At 42.4% G+C, this 23,470-nt stretch overlaps 1 protein-coding gene across 1 annotated transcript in view; it reads left to right on the top strand.

The window, feature by feature from the left end:
- The window catches only part of csmd2 (CUB and Sushi multiple domains 2), a 573,225-nt gene that overhangs the window by 20,187 nt on the left and 529,568 nt on the right, over positions 1 to 23,470 (top strand). Inside the window, 2 exon segments of the mRNA XM_033045391.1 lie at positions 493 to 567; positions 8,790 to 8,877. Of these exon segments, the coding sequence (XP_032901282.1) occupies positions 493 to 567; positions 8,790 to 8,877 (163 nt within the window).

Below are 23,470 nucleotides of genomic sequence, written 5' to 3'. Positions count from 1 at the left end.
CCCCTTGCAGGCTGGGTTTTTGATATTGTCTGGAAAGATTCTGTACAAATGTGTAATTGAGAAGTATTGTTATTTTGGTATTTTAGAGTGAATGATGTTTTCAAGGGTTTTACGTTTTGATGAAGGTAGTTCGCCAGTTCACATTAATGACCAGTATATTTCCCTCCACCTTGTATTGTTTCTCCCACTAATTTATTTAACTTACTCCATCAGTGTTTGACAGCTCAGTGCTTTTGTTTCTGCAGCACTTTCTACCTCCTTACTGCTCTCGGTGGTGCAATATATTGTTTTATTGTGTTAGATTTCTCGGAGTAAAATCTCAAAAACAGTTGTGCGTGAATGGAATGTGAGAATCCATTTTTTAAAATCTCTGATCTGTTGCAGCATCGATATATCTTAAAATTCATAAAAGTTACAGTATGCTATTTGAAAAGGGCACGATGTTCGTACATTTTGATTGCTGATGCCTTATTCAAATGTTCTCTCTTGCAGTTAAAAAGCTGATTGAACTGAAATCTCGAGGTGTTAAATTACTTCCCAGCAAAAACAATCAGAAGTCGTCAGTGTGTAAGTTGCTCTTTATTTCACATCCCAGTTAAATCTTTGATACAAAATAAATTTAAAATGTATGTATTTTAAGCCCTGTTTTTTCTCTTTTTTGGCACTGTCGAGAGATTTTAACCTCCTGTCCTCAGAAATGGACAAGATGACCCGGCAGCTAATCTGTGCCCCTCCACTCACTGTCCCGATTTATACAATACAATACAATACAATACAATACAATACACTGTCCCGATTTATCAGCCACTGCTTGCTATTCTTGAGCAGTGGAACCAGATTTAAATTTCATCACGGAGGCTGGAAGTAGCATTACATCAATCTGATGTACATCAATGAGCCTGAAGAAGGGTCTCGTCCCGAAACGTCATTCCTTCTCTCCAGAGATACTGCCTGTCCCGCTGATTTACTCCAGCTTTTTGTGTCCAGCTTTGGTTTAAACTAGCATCTGCTGTTCCTTCTTACATGTTACATCAATGAATGTAATTGGAAAAAATACGATAGATAGAATGTAAGATAGATCTGCAGTTAATTCAAGGTAGAGCCACATAATTGAGTGGAAACAACTGTGCCACAAAGGACTTGCAGGTCGTTGCCTCTGTTGGTGGTAATTAAAATTTGTGAAAAAGCTGACTCTTGTTTGAACTTTCGGGAATGTCTATTGATTATTATGGATGTCTTTTGTCTTTCGGTGACCAAAACTAAACTGACGTCCTAATGTGCCTTGTGACTTGCACACTAACATTTTGAACACTATTTCCTCTGAGATTGCTGTTTTGACTGTACAAGTGATCCATCTATTTTACTGTATGCTGCAATAATTATTTACATATAGTACCACAGAAAGTGGTGATATGAACATAGAACAGTACAGCACAAGAATGAGCCCTTCGGCCCACAATGTCTGTGCCAAAAATGAAGCCAAGACATCTCAACTGCCTGTACATAATTCATATCCTTCCATTCCCTGCTTATTCATATACCTATCAAAAAGTCTCTTCAATGTCACTATCATATCTAGCTCCACCGTCACCCCCAGCAGCGAGTTCCAGGCACTCAACATCCTCTGTGAAAAAAAAACTCGCCCCACGTTTCTGCATTAAACTTTGCCTCTCTCATCTTAAAGCTATGCCCCCTAGTATTTGATCATACCATCCTGGGGATAAAGGTTCCAACTGTCTACCCTATCTATGCCTCTCATAATTGCATATATTTTTATCATGCCTCTCCACCGCCTCAGGTGTTCCGGAGAAAACAACCAAAGACTGTCAAAATTATCCCTGCAGCTAAAACCTCCTAAATCCAGGCATCATTCTGGTAAACCTCTGCACCCTTCTCAAAGTCTCCACATCCTTCCTGTAATGGGATGACCAGAAGTGCACACAATATTCCAAATACTGTCTAACCAAAATCCAATAAAGCTGCATCATCACTTCCTGTTATATTCTATGTATTGACCTATGAAAGCAAGAATATAATATGCCTTCATTACAATCTACCTGTGTTGCCCCTCTCAGGGACTTGTAGACTTGGACCCCAAGATCCCATTGTACATCAATGCTTTAATTGTCATGCCATTAATTCTATATTTCCCCCTTATTTATTATCTCCCAATGTGCAACACCTCACACTTGCTCAGATTAAACTGCAGCTGCCTTTTCTCTTCCTATTTATACAGCTGATCTATATCCCGCTGTATACTTTGACAGTCTTCCTCATAGTCCGCATACCCAGAAAATCATAGACTGGCATAAGAATGGTCCAAAATAACCAATACAGCAACAGGTGCAGGGCAACATATTTTAGGAATGGAACTAAATATCTATTGGAAAACGCTGGCACTAGTGCAGGTGGAGATAAAGGACATATATTTATAAGTACATTCAGTACACTTACCAGGCCAAGCAACAATCCATTCTCCTGACTGGTGGTAATTCACTTAATGACGTTTCCAGATGGAGGAGAGAACCCTTCACATTTGTCCGTCTTGGCTTAACTTTCGAACAGTTGTTTCCTTGAGTTTTTTGACTCACACTATTTTTTGTTTCCATCTTCTTCATCTGGTTTATCCTGAAGAAATGTCCCACAAATTCCAAGCTAAGTGTGTATTTCTCAATGGCTGCCATTTCTCATTCACATCTCGTGGTTTCCTTGCAATGTTGTTTCTTCTCTAAGGTGTCTGCTCCCGCAAGTCCTCAACCCCTAGATTTTTAATTGCACATTTCTCGGCTACAGACTTCTTAACTTGGTGTCCTGAGACCAAGGGCGTGCAATGTTCACCTTTTAACTTGTTTCTCCAACAAGTCCTCATGATAATGTCCTCCCTCAGCCCTCTCCACTCCAAAGAAAGCAAACCCAGTCTATGTTGTCTCTCTATGTAATTGCAATGCTCCATCGCAAGCAAACTCATGGTGAATCTACACTTCACTTTCTCCAACACAATCTTCTTTCAATAGTATAGTGACAAAAAATACACATGGTACTCCATTTGTGTTCTCAATGCCATTTCATATCTTTGTATCACAATCTTCCTGCTCTTAGATTCTCTTCCCTGGCGGGTCAAGCAGCATCTCTGGAGAAAAGGAACGGGTGATGTTTTGGGTCAGAACCTTTCTTCAGTCTCCATCCTTTTCCTCCAGAGATGCCGCCTGACCCGCTGAGTTACTCCAGCACTTTGTGTCTATCCTAGCCTTCATTGTCTTTCCACACCAAATCACTATGAAAATTAATTGAGATGTATAAAATGATGATGGTCTGTAAATAAAATGAACAATATCCCATTTCCCTGAATGATGGGGTCCAAACCAAAATATTTTACCACATTGGTAGATGAGGTGAATTGATAGCGGTGAATTGGAGCTTTTACACCCAGGCAGGCAGCAGTCTTGAACTCACTGCCAGAAAAGTTGGTTGAGGCAGAAACTGTCATTACATTTAGATCGTATTTGGATGTGTTCTTGAAGAGCCATGACCTGCAGGTCTGTGAATCTAGAACTTGAACGTGGGATTAGTTTGCACAATATTTTTCTCATCTTGGCCAAATAGTTTCTGGATTATTTTATATAACTCATTTGCAAATCATATTTTTGTTGTATGCTTTTGGGTAGAGATTTTTTCCAATTATTCTCCCATTTTTTAAAATCACAAATTGTTCCTGAAAATGACCTGTGAAAACCGTGGCAATTCATTGGTAAAGTTGTTCTTTATTCAAACAAAAAACCTTGAGTTTAGGGTAGATACAAATTTTGAATCAACCTATGTCAAAACCTATTTTCATGCCCTTCTCCACTTGTCCAACTGAAAGTCAGCACTTGTTTGTCTGATTGGTCAGGCTGCAGAGTAACACTAACAGTATTTATATAACACTAGAAAAAAAATATTCTTTGAAAATACGTTTTTTGTGGTGCTGCAATGGCCCTGTGGATTTTTCTCTTCATAAAGTCATGGAGTGATATGGTGTGGATACAGGCGCTTCGGCCCAACTCGCCCACACTAGCCAACAATGTCCCAGCTACACTAGTCCCACTTGCCTGTGCTTGGCCCATGTCTCTCCAAATTTATCTGTCTAACTGATTCTGAAATGATGGGTTAGTCCCAGCCTCAACTACCTCCTCTGGAAGCTTGTTCCATACACCCACCACCCTTTGCGTGAAAATGTTACCCCTCAGGTTCCTATTGAATCTTTTCCCCTTTACCTTGAACCAATGTCCTCTGGCCCTTGATTCCTCTACTCTGGGCAACAGTCTCCGTGCATCTACCCGATCTATTCCTCTCATGATTTTGTATACCTCTATAAGATCTTCCCTCATCCTCCTGCACTCCATGGAATAGAGACCCAGCCTACTCAACCTCTCCCTACAGCTCACACCCTCTAGTCCAGAACTGAACACAATATTCTAAATGTGGTTATGCTAGAAATCAGTCCAGGAATTGTCAAAGCGATGGAACTTGGGATTGTAGCTTTCTAGTTTAGTAACATTCCGAATCTATCTGCATTGTTAAACCATTCCTTAAGAAACCTCGTGTTTAAGAAGGAACTGCAGATGCTGGAAAATCGAAGGTAGACAAAAGTGCTGGAGAAACTCAGCGGGTGCAGCAGCATCTATGGAACAAAGAAGATAGGCATCGTTTCAGGCCAAAACCCTTCTTCAAACGTTGACTATTTCCATTGCCAAAGGGAGGCTGCGTGCAGACCGGAGGAACAACACCTCATATTGGGTAGCTTACAACCACAACGGCATGAATATTGAGTTTTCTAATTTTAGGTAACTACAAAACCCTCCATCCCCTCCCTTCTTCTCCAAAACACCCCCTACCCTCCTTTCCTGTGCCTCACCTTGACTTGCACCTTTTTCTCCCCTCCCCCCTCCTTCCCACATTTCTTCTTCTAGCTCACATATCGCAACTCCAATCCTTTTGTCTCACATCTCCTGTCTTTACATATCCAGCGTTTGTTCACCATCTCCCTATCAACCGCCTACCCTCATCTGTATCATTCTGCTACCTGCCAGGCTTTGTCCTGCCCCTCCTTTCTTCCCCCTCCCCCCACCATAATCAGTCTGAAGATGGGTCCCGAACCAAAATCTCACCCATCCATGTTCTTCAGAGGTGCTGCCTGACCCGCTGGGTTACTCCAAACACTTTGTATCTTTCAATGATTTGGCTGGTTGCCCTTTACCACCTCCTTGCCACCCCATTTACCTTCAGCATCAGGGATGCCTGAATTCATTCCCTGCTCATCCCTGCCCCTTACCCCCACAATATAACAAATGCCAGGTCCGATTTCTCCCATAAAATATAGAACATAGAAAAAGTGCAGTTCAGGAACAGGCCTTTCAGTACATATGTCGCCTCCTTTTGCTCTGGTATTTTATTTAATTCACATGTTTAATCGATAATTTTATTATTAATGTTTAGTGTTTTATGCGTCATTCCTCTTGCAGGCGGAGCACCAAGGCAAATTCCTTGTATGTGAATACTTGGCCAATAAATGTATGAATTAATTAATTAATTCATACATTCATTAATTTCTACACTGACCAAGATACCAAATTAAACTAATGAACTGACTGCACTGCCCCTAATAATGAAAAAATAGATTATTCATTTTATTTTCAGTCTTTTTAGTTGATAACATGTACGTGTTCACATAATGTCACTGACAATTCTGACATTAATTATACATGAATCAGACTACCTGCATTTCTTCGAAATCATTTAGAGATATCGCAAACAACATAGGACACAGGTCTGATACTTGAAGAACACCACTGATTGCAAACTTTCTGTTGGAAAAAACACTCCTCCACCATCGAACACCATATCAATATTGGATCAATTTACCATCCCACCATGTATCCTATCTTCTCGAGCAACTTACCAGGCAGTAATTTTGCAAATGCTTTAATGAAGTTCATGTAGACAACACCCCACTGCCTTATGCTCATCAATCATCTTTGTCACCTCCTCTGAAATCTTAATCAAATTTGTGAATCTGGACTTCTCCAGCACACAGCCAAGCTGACCATAAGCCTATGTTTTTCCAAATGCATGTCTTATCCTGAAAGATATTTTTCAATCTTCTACTCCCATCTTGAAAGTTATTACATTTCTGATTTCTGATTCACCCAGACAGTTGCACCAAAGGCTTTGGATTTCAGTGTAAGTGAAGTTTCCTGGGTCGGGGGATAACCAGTACTGTCATTAGTCCTGTTGTGCCCATTTAGCCACCACTTAGAAAAGCTTTCATCTTTCTTGTGAGGTGCTGAGGCAAAAAGCCTCAACCACCTTGTGAGAGAGGTGTGAAAGATGATAGGGCACCATTTTACGAGACGAGTGCTTCCTGTACCATATAATCATTCACAAGAGCAGGGATTTCAAAAATGACAATCCAAGTAAACTTTATTAAATAGGACTGTGTATGTACTGAATGTCAGAACATCATGGATCATTGTACATTGTATCATGTGTTGTTGACCTAATAGCATTGTTGCTGAGGAGAAATCAGGTGCAATACGTGCAGGAATTAAGATTACATCACTTTGGTTTCATTTAAATGAGATAAAAGTAGTGGCCATCACTGCTGAATTTTCTCTCATTACCTTTTCATAGAGTGATACAGTGTGTAAACAGGCCCTTCGGTCCAACTGTACCTGTCTAACTGTTTCTTAAACAATGGGATAGTCCTAGCCTCAACTACCTCCTCTGGCAGCTTGTTCTATACACCCACCACCCTTTGTGTGAAGAAGTTACCCCTCGGATTCCTATTAAATCTTTTCCCATTCACCTTGGACCTATGTCCTCTGGTATTCGACTCCCCCACTCCAGGCAAAAGACTCTATGCATCTACCCGATCCATTCCTCTCATGATTGTGTATACTATTTGCTTTAAATCACGGTCAGCTTTACTAAGTGCTTTGCAGGGTATTTTGAAAATCGTTAATTCACACTTTACCTGTCTTTAAAATGAACCAGAAGGTAGACAAAAATGCTGGAAAAACTCAGCGGGTGAGGCAGCATCTATGGAGCGAAGGAAATAGGCAAAGTTTTGGGCCGAAACCCTTCTTCAGACATTTTCCAGCATCTGCAGTTCCTTCTTAAACATTTACAATGAACCACTTAGCCAGCTTACCTCAAGCCTATTTTGTGACTAATCTTTTGATCCAATAGATTTATCTTTGAAGAAGGAACCTCAGTTAAAACACTGACGGATTGTTGTCAAAACCCTTTTATAACACATTTCTTTCTGTGGTGGATTTTGGTTATTTCTATTCTGCATTATGGAGTATTATGTACATTCACTCCATTAAGAGCATCAAGGTACATGTTTCTTTATTGTGGCAGTCTAGTCATAGCGACCTCTGATGCACTACAAATACAATGTTACAATACCTAAGAAGCACAAGAAATAGGAGTGGGAGCAGGCCATTCTACCCTTCTCACTGGTGCCACTGTTCAGTAGGTTTGTGATTAAAGCTGGTAACGGATTTCTCTGGACCTGCACCTTTTAAAAAAAGTGCATCCATTGGTTACATTGCCTTTCAGAGTTCTTTGTACCAAAAACATTGCTTCACATTTATTTGCATAAAAAGACAGCCTCTGCTCCCAAAATGTATCACGATCCTGCTCCAGGTGTGTTTCATGTCCAAGGTTTGTGTTATTTGAAGGCATAAGAATAAAGTCCCCTTGTACTCAAATCCAGGTTATTAACAATGTGTGGCAGAGAAGACTGCTACGCTAACATATCCCTTAGGGACACCATTAACTGAATGATCAAATCGGCAGGTATATTTGGCAGATACTTTCATTGCTGTATACCTTCGTTAAGTCCATAAGTAAATATTAAACATTATAAAACGGGATTGCCTTTGTCCTTATGTTTTCACTCAAATATTAATAATTATCAATGCTGCTGTTATTACAGACTGACTGATGATAATCTTGTCCAACAGATTATACCCTGGTTAACATGAACAGTGTGTAAATTACATAACAATGCTGACCTGATCTACGTTAGCAGGATGCTAAAAGATATTGGTATTGATATTTCTAATAATAATTATCCATTATATTGCAGTATTTTTCTCAAATAAGAAAAATAATTTGATCGTTTAATCAGAAAGTGGTGTGATTAAATGTCTCCATGTCATGCTTCGCTCTGTGACATTACAGCACTTCCTAAGATCTTTGGACTGCTGGTGAATTGTGGTCTATTTTAACATTGCAGGCAGCTTTATTTTCATAACATGGATTAATAGCTCTGTCAAAATGGATATTAGACCGACAGAAAATTAAATGCCTTTAAATCAGTTGCATATCCAGCTAACTCATGAGCCTCTGGAAAAGCTGTTTTGCATTTGCATGGAGAAATGCAGCATTAAAATTATGGTTTATGAGTTGCAAAGTTGCTCATATTTCTTGCATAAATGAGATATATAAGAATGTGATGAGTATTCAATTTATTAACTGCAATTTTAATGTCAGTAGGAACTGTGCAGTCTAAAGAGATAACTATGAAAATGTAAAACCAAAATACATAACGATTGAATAACAAATGAGCAACTATTTGACTTATCTATTGGATTCAACACAACTGGTTATTATTTTACAGCTTTCAAGCAATGTCGAAATACCCTGTTCATAATTAGGTCATATTCAGAGGCAGTGTAAAATGACTGGCAAAAATTTATATTTGTATAATTTACATTCAATATTATCTCCTTTCTTCTTAGTAACTCAAGCAGGCATGGCGCAAGGATATAATATGTGTCCCGGCCCAGGAATTCCTGAATGGGGGAAAAGAATAGGTCTGGATTTCAGGTAAGAATCCCTGAGATTTTGATTAACAGGTTTTGTGCATTTGTCATTTGATATATTTGATTTCTACCATCCCACTTGAACCTGCATGATGTAATACAAGTCTGAAGAATGGTTTCGACCCGAAATGTCACCCATTCCTTCTCTTCAGAGATGCTGCCTGTCCTGCTGAGTTACTCCAGCATTGTGAGTCTATCTTTGATGCTAACACAAATCCTGTACATTTTATTTAAGGCACACAAACCATATATCTTAAATCAGGCCCAAACGTTGTAGGTTCAGTGCACACAAAAAATAGCCCAAACTAATTCCACAACAACTTGGGTTTAAATTGTTGAGAGGTTTGAGACGCTGCAGAATATTTCACTCTTAGTATGATTCACTGGGCTAGAAATTGTAGGATATGGAAACTCCTGACAACATAGCATTGCACACTGGATTCAATTCCTTCCAGGACTGCAGAGGAGGGAATTTCTTTCAGGCAAAAGCATACAAGTAATCTTTTGCATAAGCATACAAAATTGATAGACTAACTGCATCAAGGATCAAATTTAATGGAAATAAGGAATTTCTTGAGGATCAAATTTCTTTGCAATTGCACGATGGTGTAAATATTGTTCCAATATTGGTTCTTATCATTAGTAATTGGAATAATTTTTGAGGTTGAGAAAAATCAGGATGTGGATGGCCCCCACCCTTTTCTGCACTCATGGTCAGCTTTTGTGTATCAGCTGCCTGCTTACAAAATAAATGTAGTGTGATGCAGAGAAAATTGAAGAAGTAATAGCCACATATAATAGGAACACCTCACATTTTCATTAACATTTTCCACTGGAGGACAGAATTAACTTTTAAACCTCCAATGCAGGCACACAGACATGAAATTGAGGTACAAGGCCCCATGATGATCCAGCCATTGTCAATTGTTTGTAAATATTAGATGGATTGAAAGACTCATATCTGGGAAATGGCTGAAGTTCAGTTGTAGCTTTTATTTTTAATACTTTTTAAGAGTTTCGTTGCAATCAGCTGTATCACAGTATTTCAGCATAGCATGAAGAAGTGTTGAAAACTATGGAACAAAACTTGGATGTCAATTCCGGGAATTACAAATAAACAAAGTTAACTTGTGAAATTATATAATGTTCAACCTCTTTTAAAAAAGAACATTTATTTGTTTCAAACCGTATGTTGGCATGTGAAGGGAAAAGAAAGAGGATGACAGATTGTGAAAATATTGGCTTGGTGAATAATTATCTTTTACCCTCACTCTGACTCTAACCAGAAGAGTCAAGTATGTTTAATTGTCACGTACTAGCAATGGAACAAAAACATTCTTAAGAGCCTGTCCCACTTACGTGTCCTTGTCACGCAAATTACTCGATCTCGTGGTCGCGTTAAGCCGCGATGGTCCTGCGAAGGTCGGGCGCGATTACATGCGGACGCACAGCCATCTGGAGTGTGTGACGTCATTTGAAGATGGACACAAAGCTGGAGTAACTCAGCGGGACCGGCAGCATCTCTGGAGAGAAGCAATGGGTGACGTTTCGTGTCGAGACTCTTCTTCAGTCTGAAAAGAAGGGTCTTGACCTGAAGTGTCACCCATTCCTTCTCTCCAGAGATGCTGCCGGTCCCGCTGAGTTACTCCTGTATTTTGTGTCTATCTTCAATTTTCTTGGCCCCGCTCTGGCAGTGGAAGTGGGGGCAGATCCGGACCGCAACGGCCGTGAGCCCCAGGCCGAGTTTGGCGATCGTTTGCCTGCTTCTGCTGCTGTTGAAGGTGAGACGTTGCATCGTGCCAGGGTCTTGGGCCTGTCCCACTTTAGTCGTTCCGTGACAGGCCGTTGGCGCGCAAAGATTTAGTTCACTACAAAAATTTCGGAGCCCCGCGCGATGTCGCGCACAACTACATACCCCTCCACGATTCTAAGTGGGACCGGCCCCGCGCGGCCATACGATGCCCGTGCACCTCAACGTGGCCACGAGGTTGCGTAATTTGCGTGCCAAGGACACGTAAGTGGGACAGGCCCTTCACTTGCTGCAGCTTAACAGTCAATCCTGTTAATGCAATCACACACAAATAAATATATAATATTCAAGAATACAATAAATTAATAACAGGAGACCACAACAATGCAAAGCGAGCAGTGCAACTAAAGTTACAATCCATAGAACATCATGGTTGCTGAGGTAGTTGCTGCTCTTGAACCTGAGGCTTTCAGGTTGATGTACTTTCTTACCGATGGCAGCAGCAAAATGAGAGTGTGGGCAGGGTGGTGTGTGTCTTTGATAATATGGGCTGCCTTTTTGAGGCAGCACCTCGTACAGATCCTTTCAACAGTGGGGAGGTCAGTAACTTTGATGGTCCAGGCAATGCTTGTATGGTAATTCTTGTAACTACCTGTAAAATTCTTCAGTGAAATCTCTGTCCACTATTTATTGCAGACAGAACTGACTTACTTAGAATAAGAAATTACAACCACAGATAAAAATTTAAAAAAAACTGCAGGCACTGGAAATCTGTTTAGAAAATACTGGAAATATTCAGCAAGTCAGGAAACATCAATTAAAAAGAACAGCTAATGTTTTGGGTCTGTGACCCTTCATCTGACCTGAAATATGTTTCTCGCTCAAGAGTCAAGAGTGTTTGATGGTCACAGATATTATTATTATTATTATTATTATTATTATTAAAGCTTTATTACAGACACAGGTCCATATAACACATCAAACAGTACAAAGAATTACAAAGATACATTAAAAAATCGCATATTAGCCTAAAATATATATAAGCTATTGCACCAATGCCGTCTTAGCCTAGAAGTGAATCTATAGCAGCTTTTCAGAGGGCTGACTAGGGCTTCAATTATGTGGTTCTCTGATTTGTCCAGGCGACACATAAAACTAAATACACACAAAATGGTGGAGTAACTCAGCGGGACAGGCAGCATCACTGGAGAAGGAATGGGTGACATTTCAGGTCGAGACCCTTGTTCAGACTGTGTGTTTAATGGTCATTTGTACCAACAACTGGACTATGGAATTACCCACAAAAGCTATCCTGATTTGCTGAAGGTTTCCAGTATTTTCTATTTTTATTTACTGCAAACCCAATGCTCAGCAACAGAAGAAGCCAGCACCAAGTAAAGGAGACATCAGTAAACTGCACGTTTGCCAGTAATTTAATGGCGAGTTGATCTTGTAGACTTCCTGATGGTTCAAAGGTTCTTTATTAGTCACATACACCAATTGGTGTCGTGAAATGCATATTGCCATTGCAGCACATAAAAAAGAAACAACATAACAATAATAAAGAGATTTAACATAAAAAGCATCCCCCCACAATGGTTCCCATTATGAGGGAAGGCACAAAGTCCAGTCCCCATCCCCATGTCCACCCATAGTCGGGCCTATTGAGGCCTCTGCAGTCAACTTTAAGGTGGTCCGATGTCCCAAGCCCTTTCGCCGGATGATGGTGTTCCGGCGAAGGGAGAATCCTCACAGCGGCTTGGGATGCATGGAACGGCCGCTTCCTTACCGGAGACCGTGGCTTCCGAATCCAACTGGATTGTAGCTTCACCACTGGCGATCTCGGCGAGAGATCCCAGGCTCCCGGTGTTAAAGTCAGCGCCGCCGCCCGCAGCTGGCCGCTCCACAGACCCGCAGCTCCGCGATGTTTTTCTCGGCGGTCTCAGCTCACCGGAGTTCCAGCGCGGCGACCCGGGCAAGGCAGTACAACAAGAAACTCAAGACATCTTGAGGGAGAACTCTGGTTGAAAGTACAGATTGTCATCAGTATTCACTTAGTTATTGGGCAATATGGGGATTACAGAAACATACCACAGGATCATCCGCACACCAGAGTGGACATTGAGAGCTGCTGAGGTGATATCTGCAATGGTTAATGTTGGAGAGTTAATAATCTTTTCTCGAATGAAAATATATATCCATGGACAAATATATTTTCAAGAACAGTCATGGCAATTTGTTGGAACAGAAAGTACACTTTTAGTCATAGATAAATGTTCTTTTAGATGTGGTTATTTATTTCAGGTGCCACTCAGAGTGTCTATAATAGCTTGTCTCCGCTTCAAAGATATCTTTTCCCATCATGTCGTGATGTGCTTTACCTCCATAATCTTCTTGTACATTTCATCGGTATGGTTTCTGGACATTGGTGCCTCACTTAAATGTAAAGTCTTCACATGTAATCTAAGGTTCTGAGTGGGACATCATAAAAAGACATGAAGTAGGGGGTTAAAATGTCCTTTTGATATTCAAGTATCTTAACTTCTTTTAAGCAGGGGGCAGGAGAGTGCACAAAGGTGCCAGGGTCCTGTTCCAAATACATTGACTTGGTTTGATAATATGTTTGTAATCAAAGTGAAGCTTGAAACTTTGGTGGCTTTGTGTTGGTCATGACTATTGTCAGCTCTAGCGTCAGACAAAACTTCCTACAAGCCAAAGCCTTGACCTGCTGAAATACAAAAAGCCAGTTTATAACTTCCATATTATGTACAGGTACATGGATAGTGTGATGCTTGCAGTATGTGGGAGGTCAAGGACACCGCTGGTGCCTCTGGCTGCTACAAATGCGAAAAGTGCATCCAGGTAGAGCTCCTGAAGGGCCGTGTTGGGGAACTGGAGAAGCAACTGGATGACCTCCGGTTCGTCCGAGAAACGGAGTCGTTCCTCGACAAGTCCTACAGTACGATTGTTACACCTAAGGTACTGGAAGAGAGAAGGTGGGAGACAGTGAGAACGGGAGGGAAGCATGGAATGCCAACTTCCCCGGGTGTTGTACCTCTTGTGAACAGGTTCACCCACTTAGAAGCTGTCGGGACAGAAGAGGTGTTTACACTGGGCGGCGGACTGGCTTGTGTAGCGAATAGGGCTGTTGAGCCAAAACCAAAAAGGGCTAAGGCAGGCAACGCCATTGTAGTAGGAGACTCCATTGTGAGAGGTACGGACAGGGGTTTCTGCGGCAACAGACGGGATGCGAGGATGGTGTGCTGCCTTCCTGGTGCCAGGATCCAGGATGTCATGGACAGAGTGCAGAAAATCCTCAAGGGCGAAGGTGAACATCCGGAAGTGGTAGTGCATGTCGGCACAAACGATGTCGGAAAGAAGGGGATGAATATTCTGCAGCGTGACTTTAGAGAGCTCGGAAAAATGCTGAAAAGCAGGACCTCCAGGGTTGTTATCTCCGGTTTGCTTCCAGTTCCTCGTGCTGGCGAGAGCAGGAACAGGGAGATACGGGACCTGAACGTGTGGCTTAGGAACTGGTGCACGGGGCAGGGATTTAGATTCTTAGATCACTGGGATCTGTTTTGGGGTAAGGGGGAACTGTACAAAAGGGACGGATTGCATCTTAACAGGTGTGGGACCAGCATTCTGGCAGGCAGGTTTGCCACTGCTACACGGGTGGTTTTAACCTGAATAAGGGGGGTGGGGTGTCGAATGGGCTAGTGGAGGATGGAGTTAAAGGGAAAGGGTTTCTTAAATGTGTGAGCGTAGAGACAGAGGGGTGTAAAATGAGGGTAGAAGCAATAGGTAGCAAGGCGAAAAGTAAAAGTGGCAGGCCGGAAAATCCAGGGCAAAAATCAAAAAGGGCCACTTTTCAACAAAATTGTATAAGGGGTAAGAGTGTTGTAAAAACAAGCCTGAAGGCTTTGTGTCTCAATGCAAGGAGCATTCGTAATAAGGTGGATGAGTTGAATGTGCAGATAGCTATTAATGACTATGATATAGTTGGGATCACGGAGACATGGCTCCAGGGTGACCAAGGCTGGGAGCTGAACATCCAGGGATATTCAATATTCAGGAGGGATAGAGAGAAAGGAAAAGGAGGTGGGGTAGCGTTGCTGATTAGAGAGGAGATTAACGCAATGGAAAGGAAGGACATTAGTTTGCAGGATGTGGAATCGGTATGGGTAGAGCTGCGAAACACTAAGGGGCAGAAAACGCTGGTGGGTGTTGTGTACAGGCCACCTAACAGTAGTAGTGAAGTTGGAGATGGTATCAAACAGGAAATTAGAAATGCGTGCGACAAAGGCAAAACCGTTATAATGGGTGACTTCAATCTACATATAGATTGGGTGAATCAAATTGGCAGGGGTGCTGAGGAAGAGGATTTTTTGGAATGTATGCGGGATAGTTATCTAAATCAACATGTAGAGGAACCAACGAGAGAGCAGGCTATTTTAGACTGGGTATTGAGTAATGAGGAAGGGTTAGTTAGCAGTCTTGTTGTACATGCCCCCTTGGGCAAGAGTGACCATAATATGGTTGAGTTCTTCATTAGGATGGAGAGTGACATTGTTAATTCAGAAACAATGGTTCTGAACTTAAAGAAAGGTAACTTTGAGGGTATGAGACGTGAATTGGCCAAGATTGACTGGCAATTAATTATAAAAGGGTTGACGGTGGATATGCAATGGAAGACATTTAAAGACTGCATGGATGAACTACAAAAATTGTTCATCCCAGTTTGGCAAAAGAATAAATCAGGGAAGGTAGTGCATCCGTGGATAACAAGGGAAATCAGGGATAGTATCAAAGCGAAGGATGATGCGTACAAATTAGCCAGAAAAAGCAGCATACCGGAGGACTGGGAGAAATTCAGAGACCAGCAGAGGAGGACAAAGGGCTTAATTAGGAAAGGAAAAATAGATTATGAAAGAAAACTGGCAGGGAACATAAAAACTGACTGCAAAAGTTTTTATAGATATGTGAAAAGAAAGAGATTAGTTAAAACAAATGTAGGTCCCTTGCAGTCAGAAACGGGTGAGTTGATCATGGGGAACAAGGATATGGCGGACCAATTGAATAACTACTTTGGTTCCGTCTTCACTAAGGAAGACATAAATAATCTGCCGGAAATAGCAGGGGACCGCGGGTCAAAGGAGTTGGAGGAATTGAGTGAAATCCAGGTTAGCCGGGAAGTGGTGTTGGGTAAATTAAATGGATTAAAGGCCGATAAATCCCCAGGGCCAGATAGGCTGCATCCCAGAGTACTTAAGGAAGTAGCTCCAGAAATAGTGGATGCATTAGTAATAATCTTTCAAAACTCTTTAGATTCTGGAGTAGTTCCTGAGGATTGGCGGGTAGCAAACGTAACCCCACTTTTTAAGAAGGGAGGGAGAGAGAAAACGGGGAATTACAGACCAGTTAGTCTAACATCGGCAGTGGGGAAACTGCTAGAGTCAGTTATTAAAGATGGGATAGCAGCACATTTGGAAAGTGGTGAAATCATTGGACAAAGTCAGCATGGATTTACAAAAGGTAAATCATGTCTGACGAATCTTATAGAATTTTTCGAGGATGTAACTAGTAGCGTGGATAGGGGAGAACCAGTGGATGTGGTGTATCTGGACTTCCAGAAGGCTTTCGACAAGGTCCCACATAAGAGATTAGTTTACAAACTTAAAGCACACGGCATTGGGGGTTCAGTATTGATGTGGATAGAGAACTGGCTGGCAAATAGGAAGCAAAGAGTAGGAGTAAATGGGTCCTTTTCACAATGGCAGGCAGTGACTAGTGGGGTACCGCAAGGCTCAGTGCTGGGACCCCAGCTATTTACAATATATATTAATGATCTGGATGAGGGAATTGAAGGCAATATCTCCAAGTTTGCGGATGACACTAAGCTGGGGGGCAGTGTTAGCTGTGAGGAGGATGCTAGGAGACTGCAAGGTGACTTGGATAGGCTGGGTGAGTGGGCAAATGTTTGGCAGATGCAGTATAATGTGGATAAATGTGAGGTTATCCATTTTGGTGGCAAAAACGGGAAAGCAGACTATTATCTAAATGGTGGCCGACTAGGAAAAGGGGAGATGCAGCGAGACCTGGGTGTCATGGTACACCAGTCATTGAAAGTGGGCATGCAGGTGCAGCAGGCAGTGAAGAAAGCGAATGGTATGTTAGCTTTCATAGCAAAAGGATTTGAGTATAGGAGCAGGGAGGTTCTACTGCAGTTGTACAGGGTCTTGGTGAGACCATGCCTGGAGTATTGCGTACAGTTTTGGTCTCCAAATCTGAGGAAGGACATTATTGCCATAGAGGGAGTGCAGAGAAGGTTCACCAGACTGATTCCTGGGATGTCAGGACTGTCTTATGAAGAAAGACTGGATAGACTTGGTTTATACTCTCTAGAATTTAGGAGATTGAGAGGGGATTTTATAGAAACTTACAAAATTCTTAAGGGGTTGGACAGGCTAGATGCAGGAAGATTGCCCCCTGTTGTTGGGGAAGTCCAGGACAAGGGGTCACAGCTTAAGGATAAGGGGGAAATCCTTTAAAACCGAGATGAGAAGAACTTTTTTCACACAGAGAGTGGTGAATCTCTGGAACTCCCTGCCACAGAGGGTAGTCGAGGCCAGTTCATTGGCTATATTTAAGAGGGAGTTAGATGTGGCCCTTGTGGCTAAGGGGATCAGAGGGTATGGAGAGAAGGCAGGTACGGGATACTGAGTTGGATGATCAGCCATGATCATATTGAATGGCGGTGCAGGCTCGAAGGGCCGAATGGCCTACTCCTGCACCTAATTTCTATGTTTCTATGTTTCTATGATAGGAAAGGGTTAGGAGGATATGGGCCAAATGTGGGCTAATAGGACTAGCTTAGTTGGGGCATCTTGGTTGGCATGAACAAGATAGGCTGAAGGGCCTGTTTCCATATTGTATGTCTCTATGTTGATTTCAGAGCTCAGTTTGCTCCTTCAGGCTTTGTATACCAGTCCTGAGCTTTCTTGACAACAAGTTGTGAGAAAGAAGATGAATTTGGAGCCTGGATCTGTGCTTGGGAATATGAAGTTGCGGCCATTGCAGGAACATAGTTGCAAGAGGGACAAAACTGGCAGCTCAATGTTCCAGTGTTTCGATGTTTCAGATATGGTCAAGAGAGATGCAAAAGAGGTGGAGGAGTTGTTGCTACTGGTCAGGGAGACTTTCAGGGCACTCAGGGAAGACATACTGGAGGGCACAGGTATAAGGTGAGTGGGGCAAAGTTTAAGGAGATATGCGGGTCTTTTTTTTGTCACAGAGGATAGTGAGTGCCTGGAACGCACTGTCGGGGTTGGTGGTTGTGGCAGACATGGTAGTGGCATTTAGCAGATTTTTGTTTAGGCAGGGAATAGATGGATATGGTTTATCTTTGCATCATGTTCAGCACAGACAATGTGGGCTGAAGAGTCTATTTTTGTGCTGAACTGTTCTATGTAGTCAGAAACAGGTGAGTTGATCATGGGGAACAAGGATATGGCGGACCAATTGAATAACTACTTTGGTTCCGTCTTCACTAAGGAAGACATAAATAATCTGCCGGAAATAGCAGGGGACCGCAGGTCAAACGAGTTGGAGGAATTGAGTGAAATCCAGGTTAGCCGGGAAGTGGTGTTGGGTAAATTAAATGGATTAAAGGCCGATAAATCCCCAGGGCCAGATAGGCTGCATCCCAGAGTACTTAAGGAAGTAGCTCCAGAAATAGTGGATGCATTAGTAATAATCTTTCAAAACTCTTTAGATTCTGGAGTAGTTCCTGAGGATTGGCGGGTAGCAAACGTAACCCCACTTTTTAAGAAGGGAGGGAGAGAGAAAACGGGGAATTACAGACCAGTTAGTCTAACATCGGTAGTGGGGAAACTGCTAGAGTCAGTTATTAAAGATGGGATAGCAGCACATTTGGAAAGTGGTGAAATCATTGGACAAAGTCAGCATGGATTTACAAAAGGTAAATCATGTCTGACGAATCTTATAGAATTTTTCGAGGATGTAACTAGTAGCGTGGATAGGGGAGAACCAGTGGATGTGGTGTATCTGGACTTCCAGAAGGCTTTCGACAAGGTCCCACATAAGAGATTAGTTTACAAACTTAAAGCACACGGCATTGGGGGTTCAGTATTGATGTGGATAGAGAACTGGCTGGCAAACAGGAAGCAAAGAGTAGGAGTAAACGGGTCCTTTTCACAATGGCAGGCAGTGACTAGTGGGGTACCGCAAGGCTCAGTGCTGGGACCCCAGCTATTTACAATATATATTAATGATCTGGATGAGGGAATTGAAGGCAATATCTCCAAGTTTGCGGATGACACTAAGCTGGGGGGCAGTGTTAGCTGTGAGGAGGATGCTAGGAGACTGCAAGGTGACTTGGATAGGCTGGGTGAGTGGGCAAATGTTTGGCAGATGCAGTATAATGTGGATAAATGTGAGGTTATCCATTTTGGTGGCAAAAACAGGAAAGCAGACTATTATCTAAATGGTGGCCGACTAGGAAAAGGGGAGATGCAGCGAGACCTGGGTGTCATGGTACACCAGTCATTGAAAGTGGGCATGCAGGTGCAGCAGGCAGTGAAGAAAGCAAATGGTATGTTAGCTTTCATAGCAAAAGGATTTGAGTATAGGAGCAGGGAGGTTCTACTGCAGTTGTACAGGGTCTTGGTGAGACCACACCTGGAGTATTGCGTACAGTTTTGGTCTCCAAATCTGAGGAAGGACATTATTGCCATAGAGGGAGTGCAGAGAAGGTTCACCAGACTGATTCCTGGGATGTCAGGACTGTCTTATGAAGAAAGACTGGATAGACTTGGTTTATACTCTCTAGAATTTAGGAGATTGAGAGGGGATCTTATAGAAACTTACAAAATTCTTAAGGGGTTGGACAGGCTAGATGCAGGAAGATTGCTCCCGATGTTGGGGAAGTCCAGGACAAGGGGTCACAGCTTAAGGATAAGGGGGAAATCCTTTAAAACCGAGATGAGAAGAACTTTTTTCACACAGAGAGTGGTGAATCTCTGGAACTCCCTGCCACAGAGGGTAGTCGAGGCCAGTTCATTGGCTATATTTAAGAGGGAGTTAGATGTGGCCCTTGTGGCTAAGGGGGTCAGAGGGTATGGAGAGAAGGCAGGTACGGGATACTGAGTTGGATGATCAGCCATGATCATATTGAATGGCGGTGCAGGCTCGAAGGGCCGAATGGCCTACTCCTGCACCTAATTTCTATGTTTCTATGTTTCTATGTTTCTATGTAAGTTCAAATCATGACACTGACCTGAACATATTGGACTACTGTCATCTCACTGCTGATTGTGAACCCTATCAACTCCACCCATTGTCACTTGTCCAAGTAAAGACTGCAACAAAACTTTATTCAAAGGAGATCCCTGCCATAAAGATCAAGAGCAATTTTAAGCTTTCAGCTTCCCAGGTTCTGCATGTCGTGTCACACTCCTTTTCTTCCTCATAATATTGAGTTGTTTTGTCACTCTTTTCTATGTTGGCGCAGTGGGAGAGTTGCTGCGTTACAACGCCGGAGGCCCGTGTTTGATCATGACCTCGGGTGCTGTCTGTATGGAGTTTGTATGTTCTCCCTATGACCATGTGGGTTTCCACCGTGTGCTCCGGCTTCCTCCTACATTCCAAAGACCTACATGCCTGCAGAAGGTTTTCGATCCGAAACGTCTCCTTTTCTTCTATCCAGATATGTTGCCTGTCCCGCTGAGTTACTCCAGTATTCTGTGCCTATCTCCGGTGTAAACCAGCACCTGCAGTTCCTTCCCTTGTAGGTTAATTAGCTTTGGTAAGAATTGTAACTTGTCCCTAACGTGTAGGATAGTGCTATTGTGTGGGGATCACTCGTGGGTGTGGTCTCGGTGGGCCGAAGGCTTGTTTCTGCACTGTATCTCTGAAGTCTAAAGACAATATATTAATCATAGCAGTGCCACTGAATTGAAATTAGAACGTGCTGGTCATTTGGCAGGTCAGTCAGCATCTGTGGAAAGAAAAACAGAGTTAATGTATCAAGTCAAAGATTGTCAGACCAGGCAGCATCTGTGAAGTGAGAAAAAGAGTTACTATTTCATCAGACCTCCGTTTTGCTGTCCACAGAAGTTGCCTTGCTGCTGAGTGTTTCCAGCAATGTGTATGATTCAAGGATGCAATTCGTTATTTTTTTTCAAAAGCAGTCACTCCAGTTCTCATCAAATGTTCATCAAAAATGAGGCAATATTGAATCTTAGGGCAGATTTCTCTGTCATATCCAGTTTTATTATGCCAATTGTTGCCCACTTGAAATTGTCCGAGCAGGAATTAAATGGCGATAATTCCAGCTCCAAGGGATTGGGGTTAATTAGTGAAGCTTCAGACCCGCATGGTGGCACAGCGGTAGAGTTGCTGACTTACAGCGTTTGAGAGCAGGTTCGATGCTGACTACAGGCGATGTCTGTACAGAGTTTATATGTTCTCTCGTGACCTGTATGGGTTTTCTCCGGGATCTACAAAGACGTACAGGTTTGTAGGTTAATTGGCTTGTTATAATTGTAAGTTGTCCCCAGTGTGTGTAGGATATTGCTAGTGTGCGGGGATTGCGTGTCAGCGCAGACTCGGTGGGCCTGAGGGGCCTGTTTCCGTGCTGTATCTCTAAACTGAACTAAGCTGTAGAAAGAGCTCATCTCACAGATATTAGGGCAGCCCAAAGTGTCACATGAATGCGGGTCACAGGTTTATTCCTATCCAGCACACAATCATGATCCAAAGACTGCAAAGAAGCAAGATTGATTGCTTATCTGGCAGACTTCCTGTTGCATGAAATATATTCTAACTCCAGCTGAACAGATGGATTTTCTATTTAACTCCACTGAAATCATATGAAATACACTGTGGAAATGTTCAAAACAAAACACGAATTGATGGAAATTGTTATGTCCATGTTCCAGTTCCAGTTCTGGAGTATTAATGCTCATCCCTCAGCAACATTTATTTATCCGTGCTTTTTGCAAATACTTTTTCACCTGGTTTTGCTGTAGGGATCGGACATTTTGCATTGCTTTCAAGAAACTGCCAAACAGTTGCATGAATTCTTGAGCAGTTATTAAACCATCTGCTCTGTTTGATCATTCAAACCCCAGATGAAGCTTTCTGTAAATGTTAAAATGTGAGATGAGTAAAATTACTGCATGCCGCTCATTAACATTGCCCAGTTCCATCAATTACCCTACTTCAAAAAGTGCCACAATGGCAGACAATGCAGTACAATGCCACATCCTTTTGCATAAACACTGCAACTAAGGTCGTTAGCATTTCGTTTGGACCTCAAGGGGTCCAAATGACAATAAATTGAATTGGAATTGGAATTGGTTATGTGACAGGTGTAGGAAGGAACTGCAGATGTTGGTTTAAACCGAAGATAGACACAAAAAGCTGGTGTAACTCAGCGGGACAGGTAGCATCTTTTGAAGAAGGGACTTGACCCGAAATGTCACCAATTCCTTCTCTCCAGAGAGGCTGCCTGTCCCGCTGAGTTACTCCAGCTTTTTGTGTCTATTTTACACTTCGTGAGATGTCTTTCAGATTAAATCTTGAACCAGGGCTCCATCTACCTGTTCAGTTAGATGTAACAGACCCACAGGCTCTTTACAGTCATGGATGGTGAGTTATCTCCAGTGGATTTGCCAGGATTCCTCCCTTTGTAACAACAAAAGCAGATAATCTGGGCCTTTTGTAGGATCTTTCTAATGCTAATTGACAGCTATTTTTGCCTGAAACTGTTTTTTTTTGTGAGGTGTATTAGAATGCATGAGGACAAAAAATACGTGCAAGCAAGTTATGTGTTTAATATAAAGGTGCCGATGCCAAGCTAACAATTTCTTGACTTAAGGCCTTTGTGATCAGTGCAAGAAAAGTGATGCCGGAGTAAAAGTAAAACACAATGTGCTGGAGTAATTCAACACGTCAGGCAGCATCTGTGGAGGGAATGAATAGGCGATGTTTTGTATTGAATCCTTCTTCAGTCTGATTGTAGTGGGGGGAGAAAGCTGGAAACAGTGTAGGGGCTGGACTGAACCTGGCAAGTGTTAGGTGGACATAAGTAAGGGGGGATTGATTGATGAATGGGTGGATGAAGGCCAGAGATGTAAAGGAGACAAAATGGTGTCAGATAAGAAAAGAAGCTGAGAGTGAAATGTAAATCTAGAGGGAAGGATATAGGGGGAAATGGGACAATGGTGAAGCAGGGGCAGGATAGTTGGAGAAATAGGTGCACACTGGGGTGGGAAAGGGGTTTGGGGCATGTGCAAGAGAGAGGGGGAAAGTGGCTGTGACTTAAAATTGGGGAACACAATAAAAATAACATGGATTGTAAGCTACCCAAATGGAGTATTACGTGCTGTTCCTCCTGTTTGCTTGTGGCTTCTCCCTCATGATGGAGGGGGCCCAGGAGTGAAAGATTGGTATGGGAATGGGAAGGGGAGTTAAAATGGTTAGCATCCGGGAGTTTTAGAAACCATTGGTGGACTGAGCACAAGTGTTTGGCAAAAGAGTCATCTAGTCTCTCCTTGGTCTTGCCACTATAAAGGAGGGCACATCGGGAGCATCAAATATAATAGACGGGGTTTGAAGAGGTGCATGTGAACCTCTGTCTCCTTTTGGACCATAGGGATCTGTTCTGAATAAGAGGTGACTTACAAAAGAGGAAGTCAGATAAGAAAAGAAGCAGAGAGTGAAATGTAAATTCTGAAGAAGGGTTTCGGCCCGAAACGTTACCTATCTCCTTCGCTCCATAGATGCTGCTGCACCCGCTGAGTTTCTCCAGCATTTTTGTGTA

This window comes from Amblyraja radiata, chromosome 27, assembly GCF_010909765.2.
Source record: "Amblyraja radiata isolate CabotCenter1 chromosome 27, sAmbRad1.1.pri, whole genome shotgun sequence".
Classification (NCBI taxonomy): domain Eukaryota; kingdom Metazoa; phylum Chordata; class Chondrichthyes; order Rajiformes; family Rajidae; genus Amblyraja; species Amblyraja radiata.
Note: the sequence above shows the minus strand (reverse complement) of the source record. Positions and strands in the feature narration are given on the sequence as shown.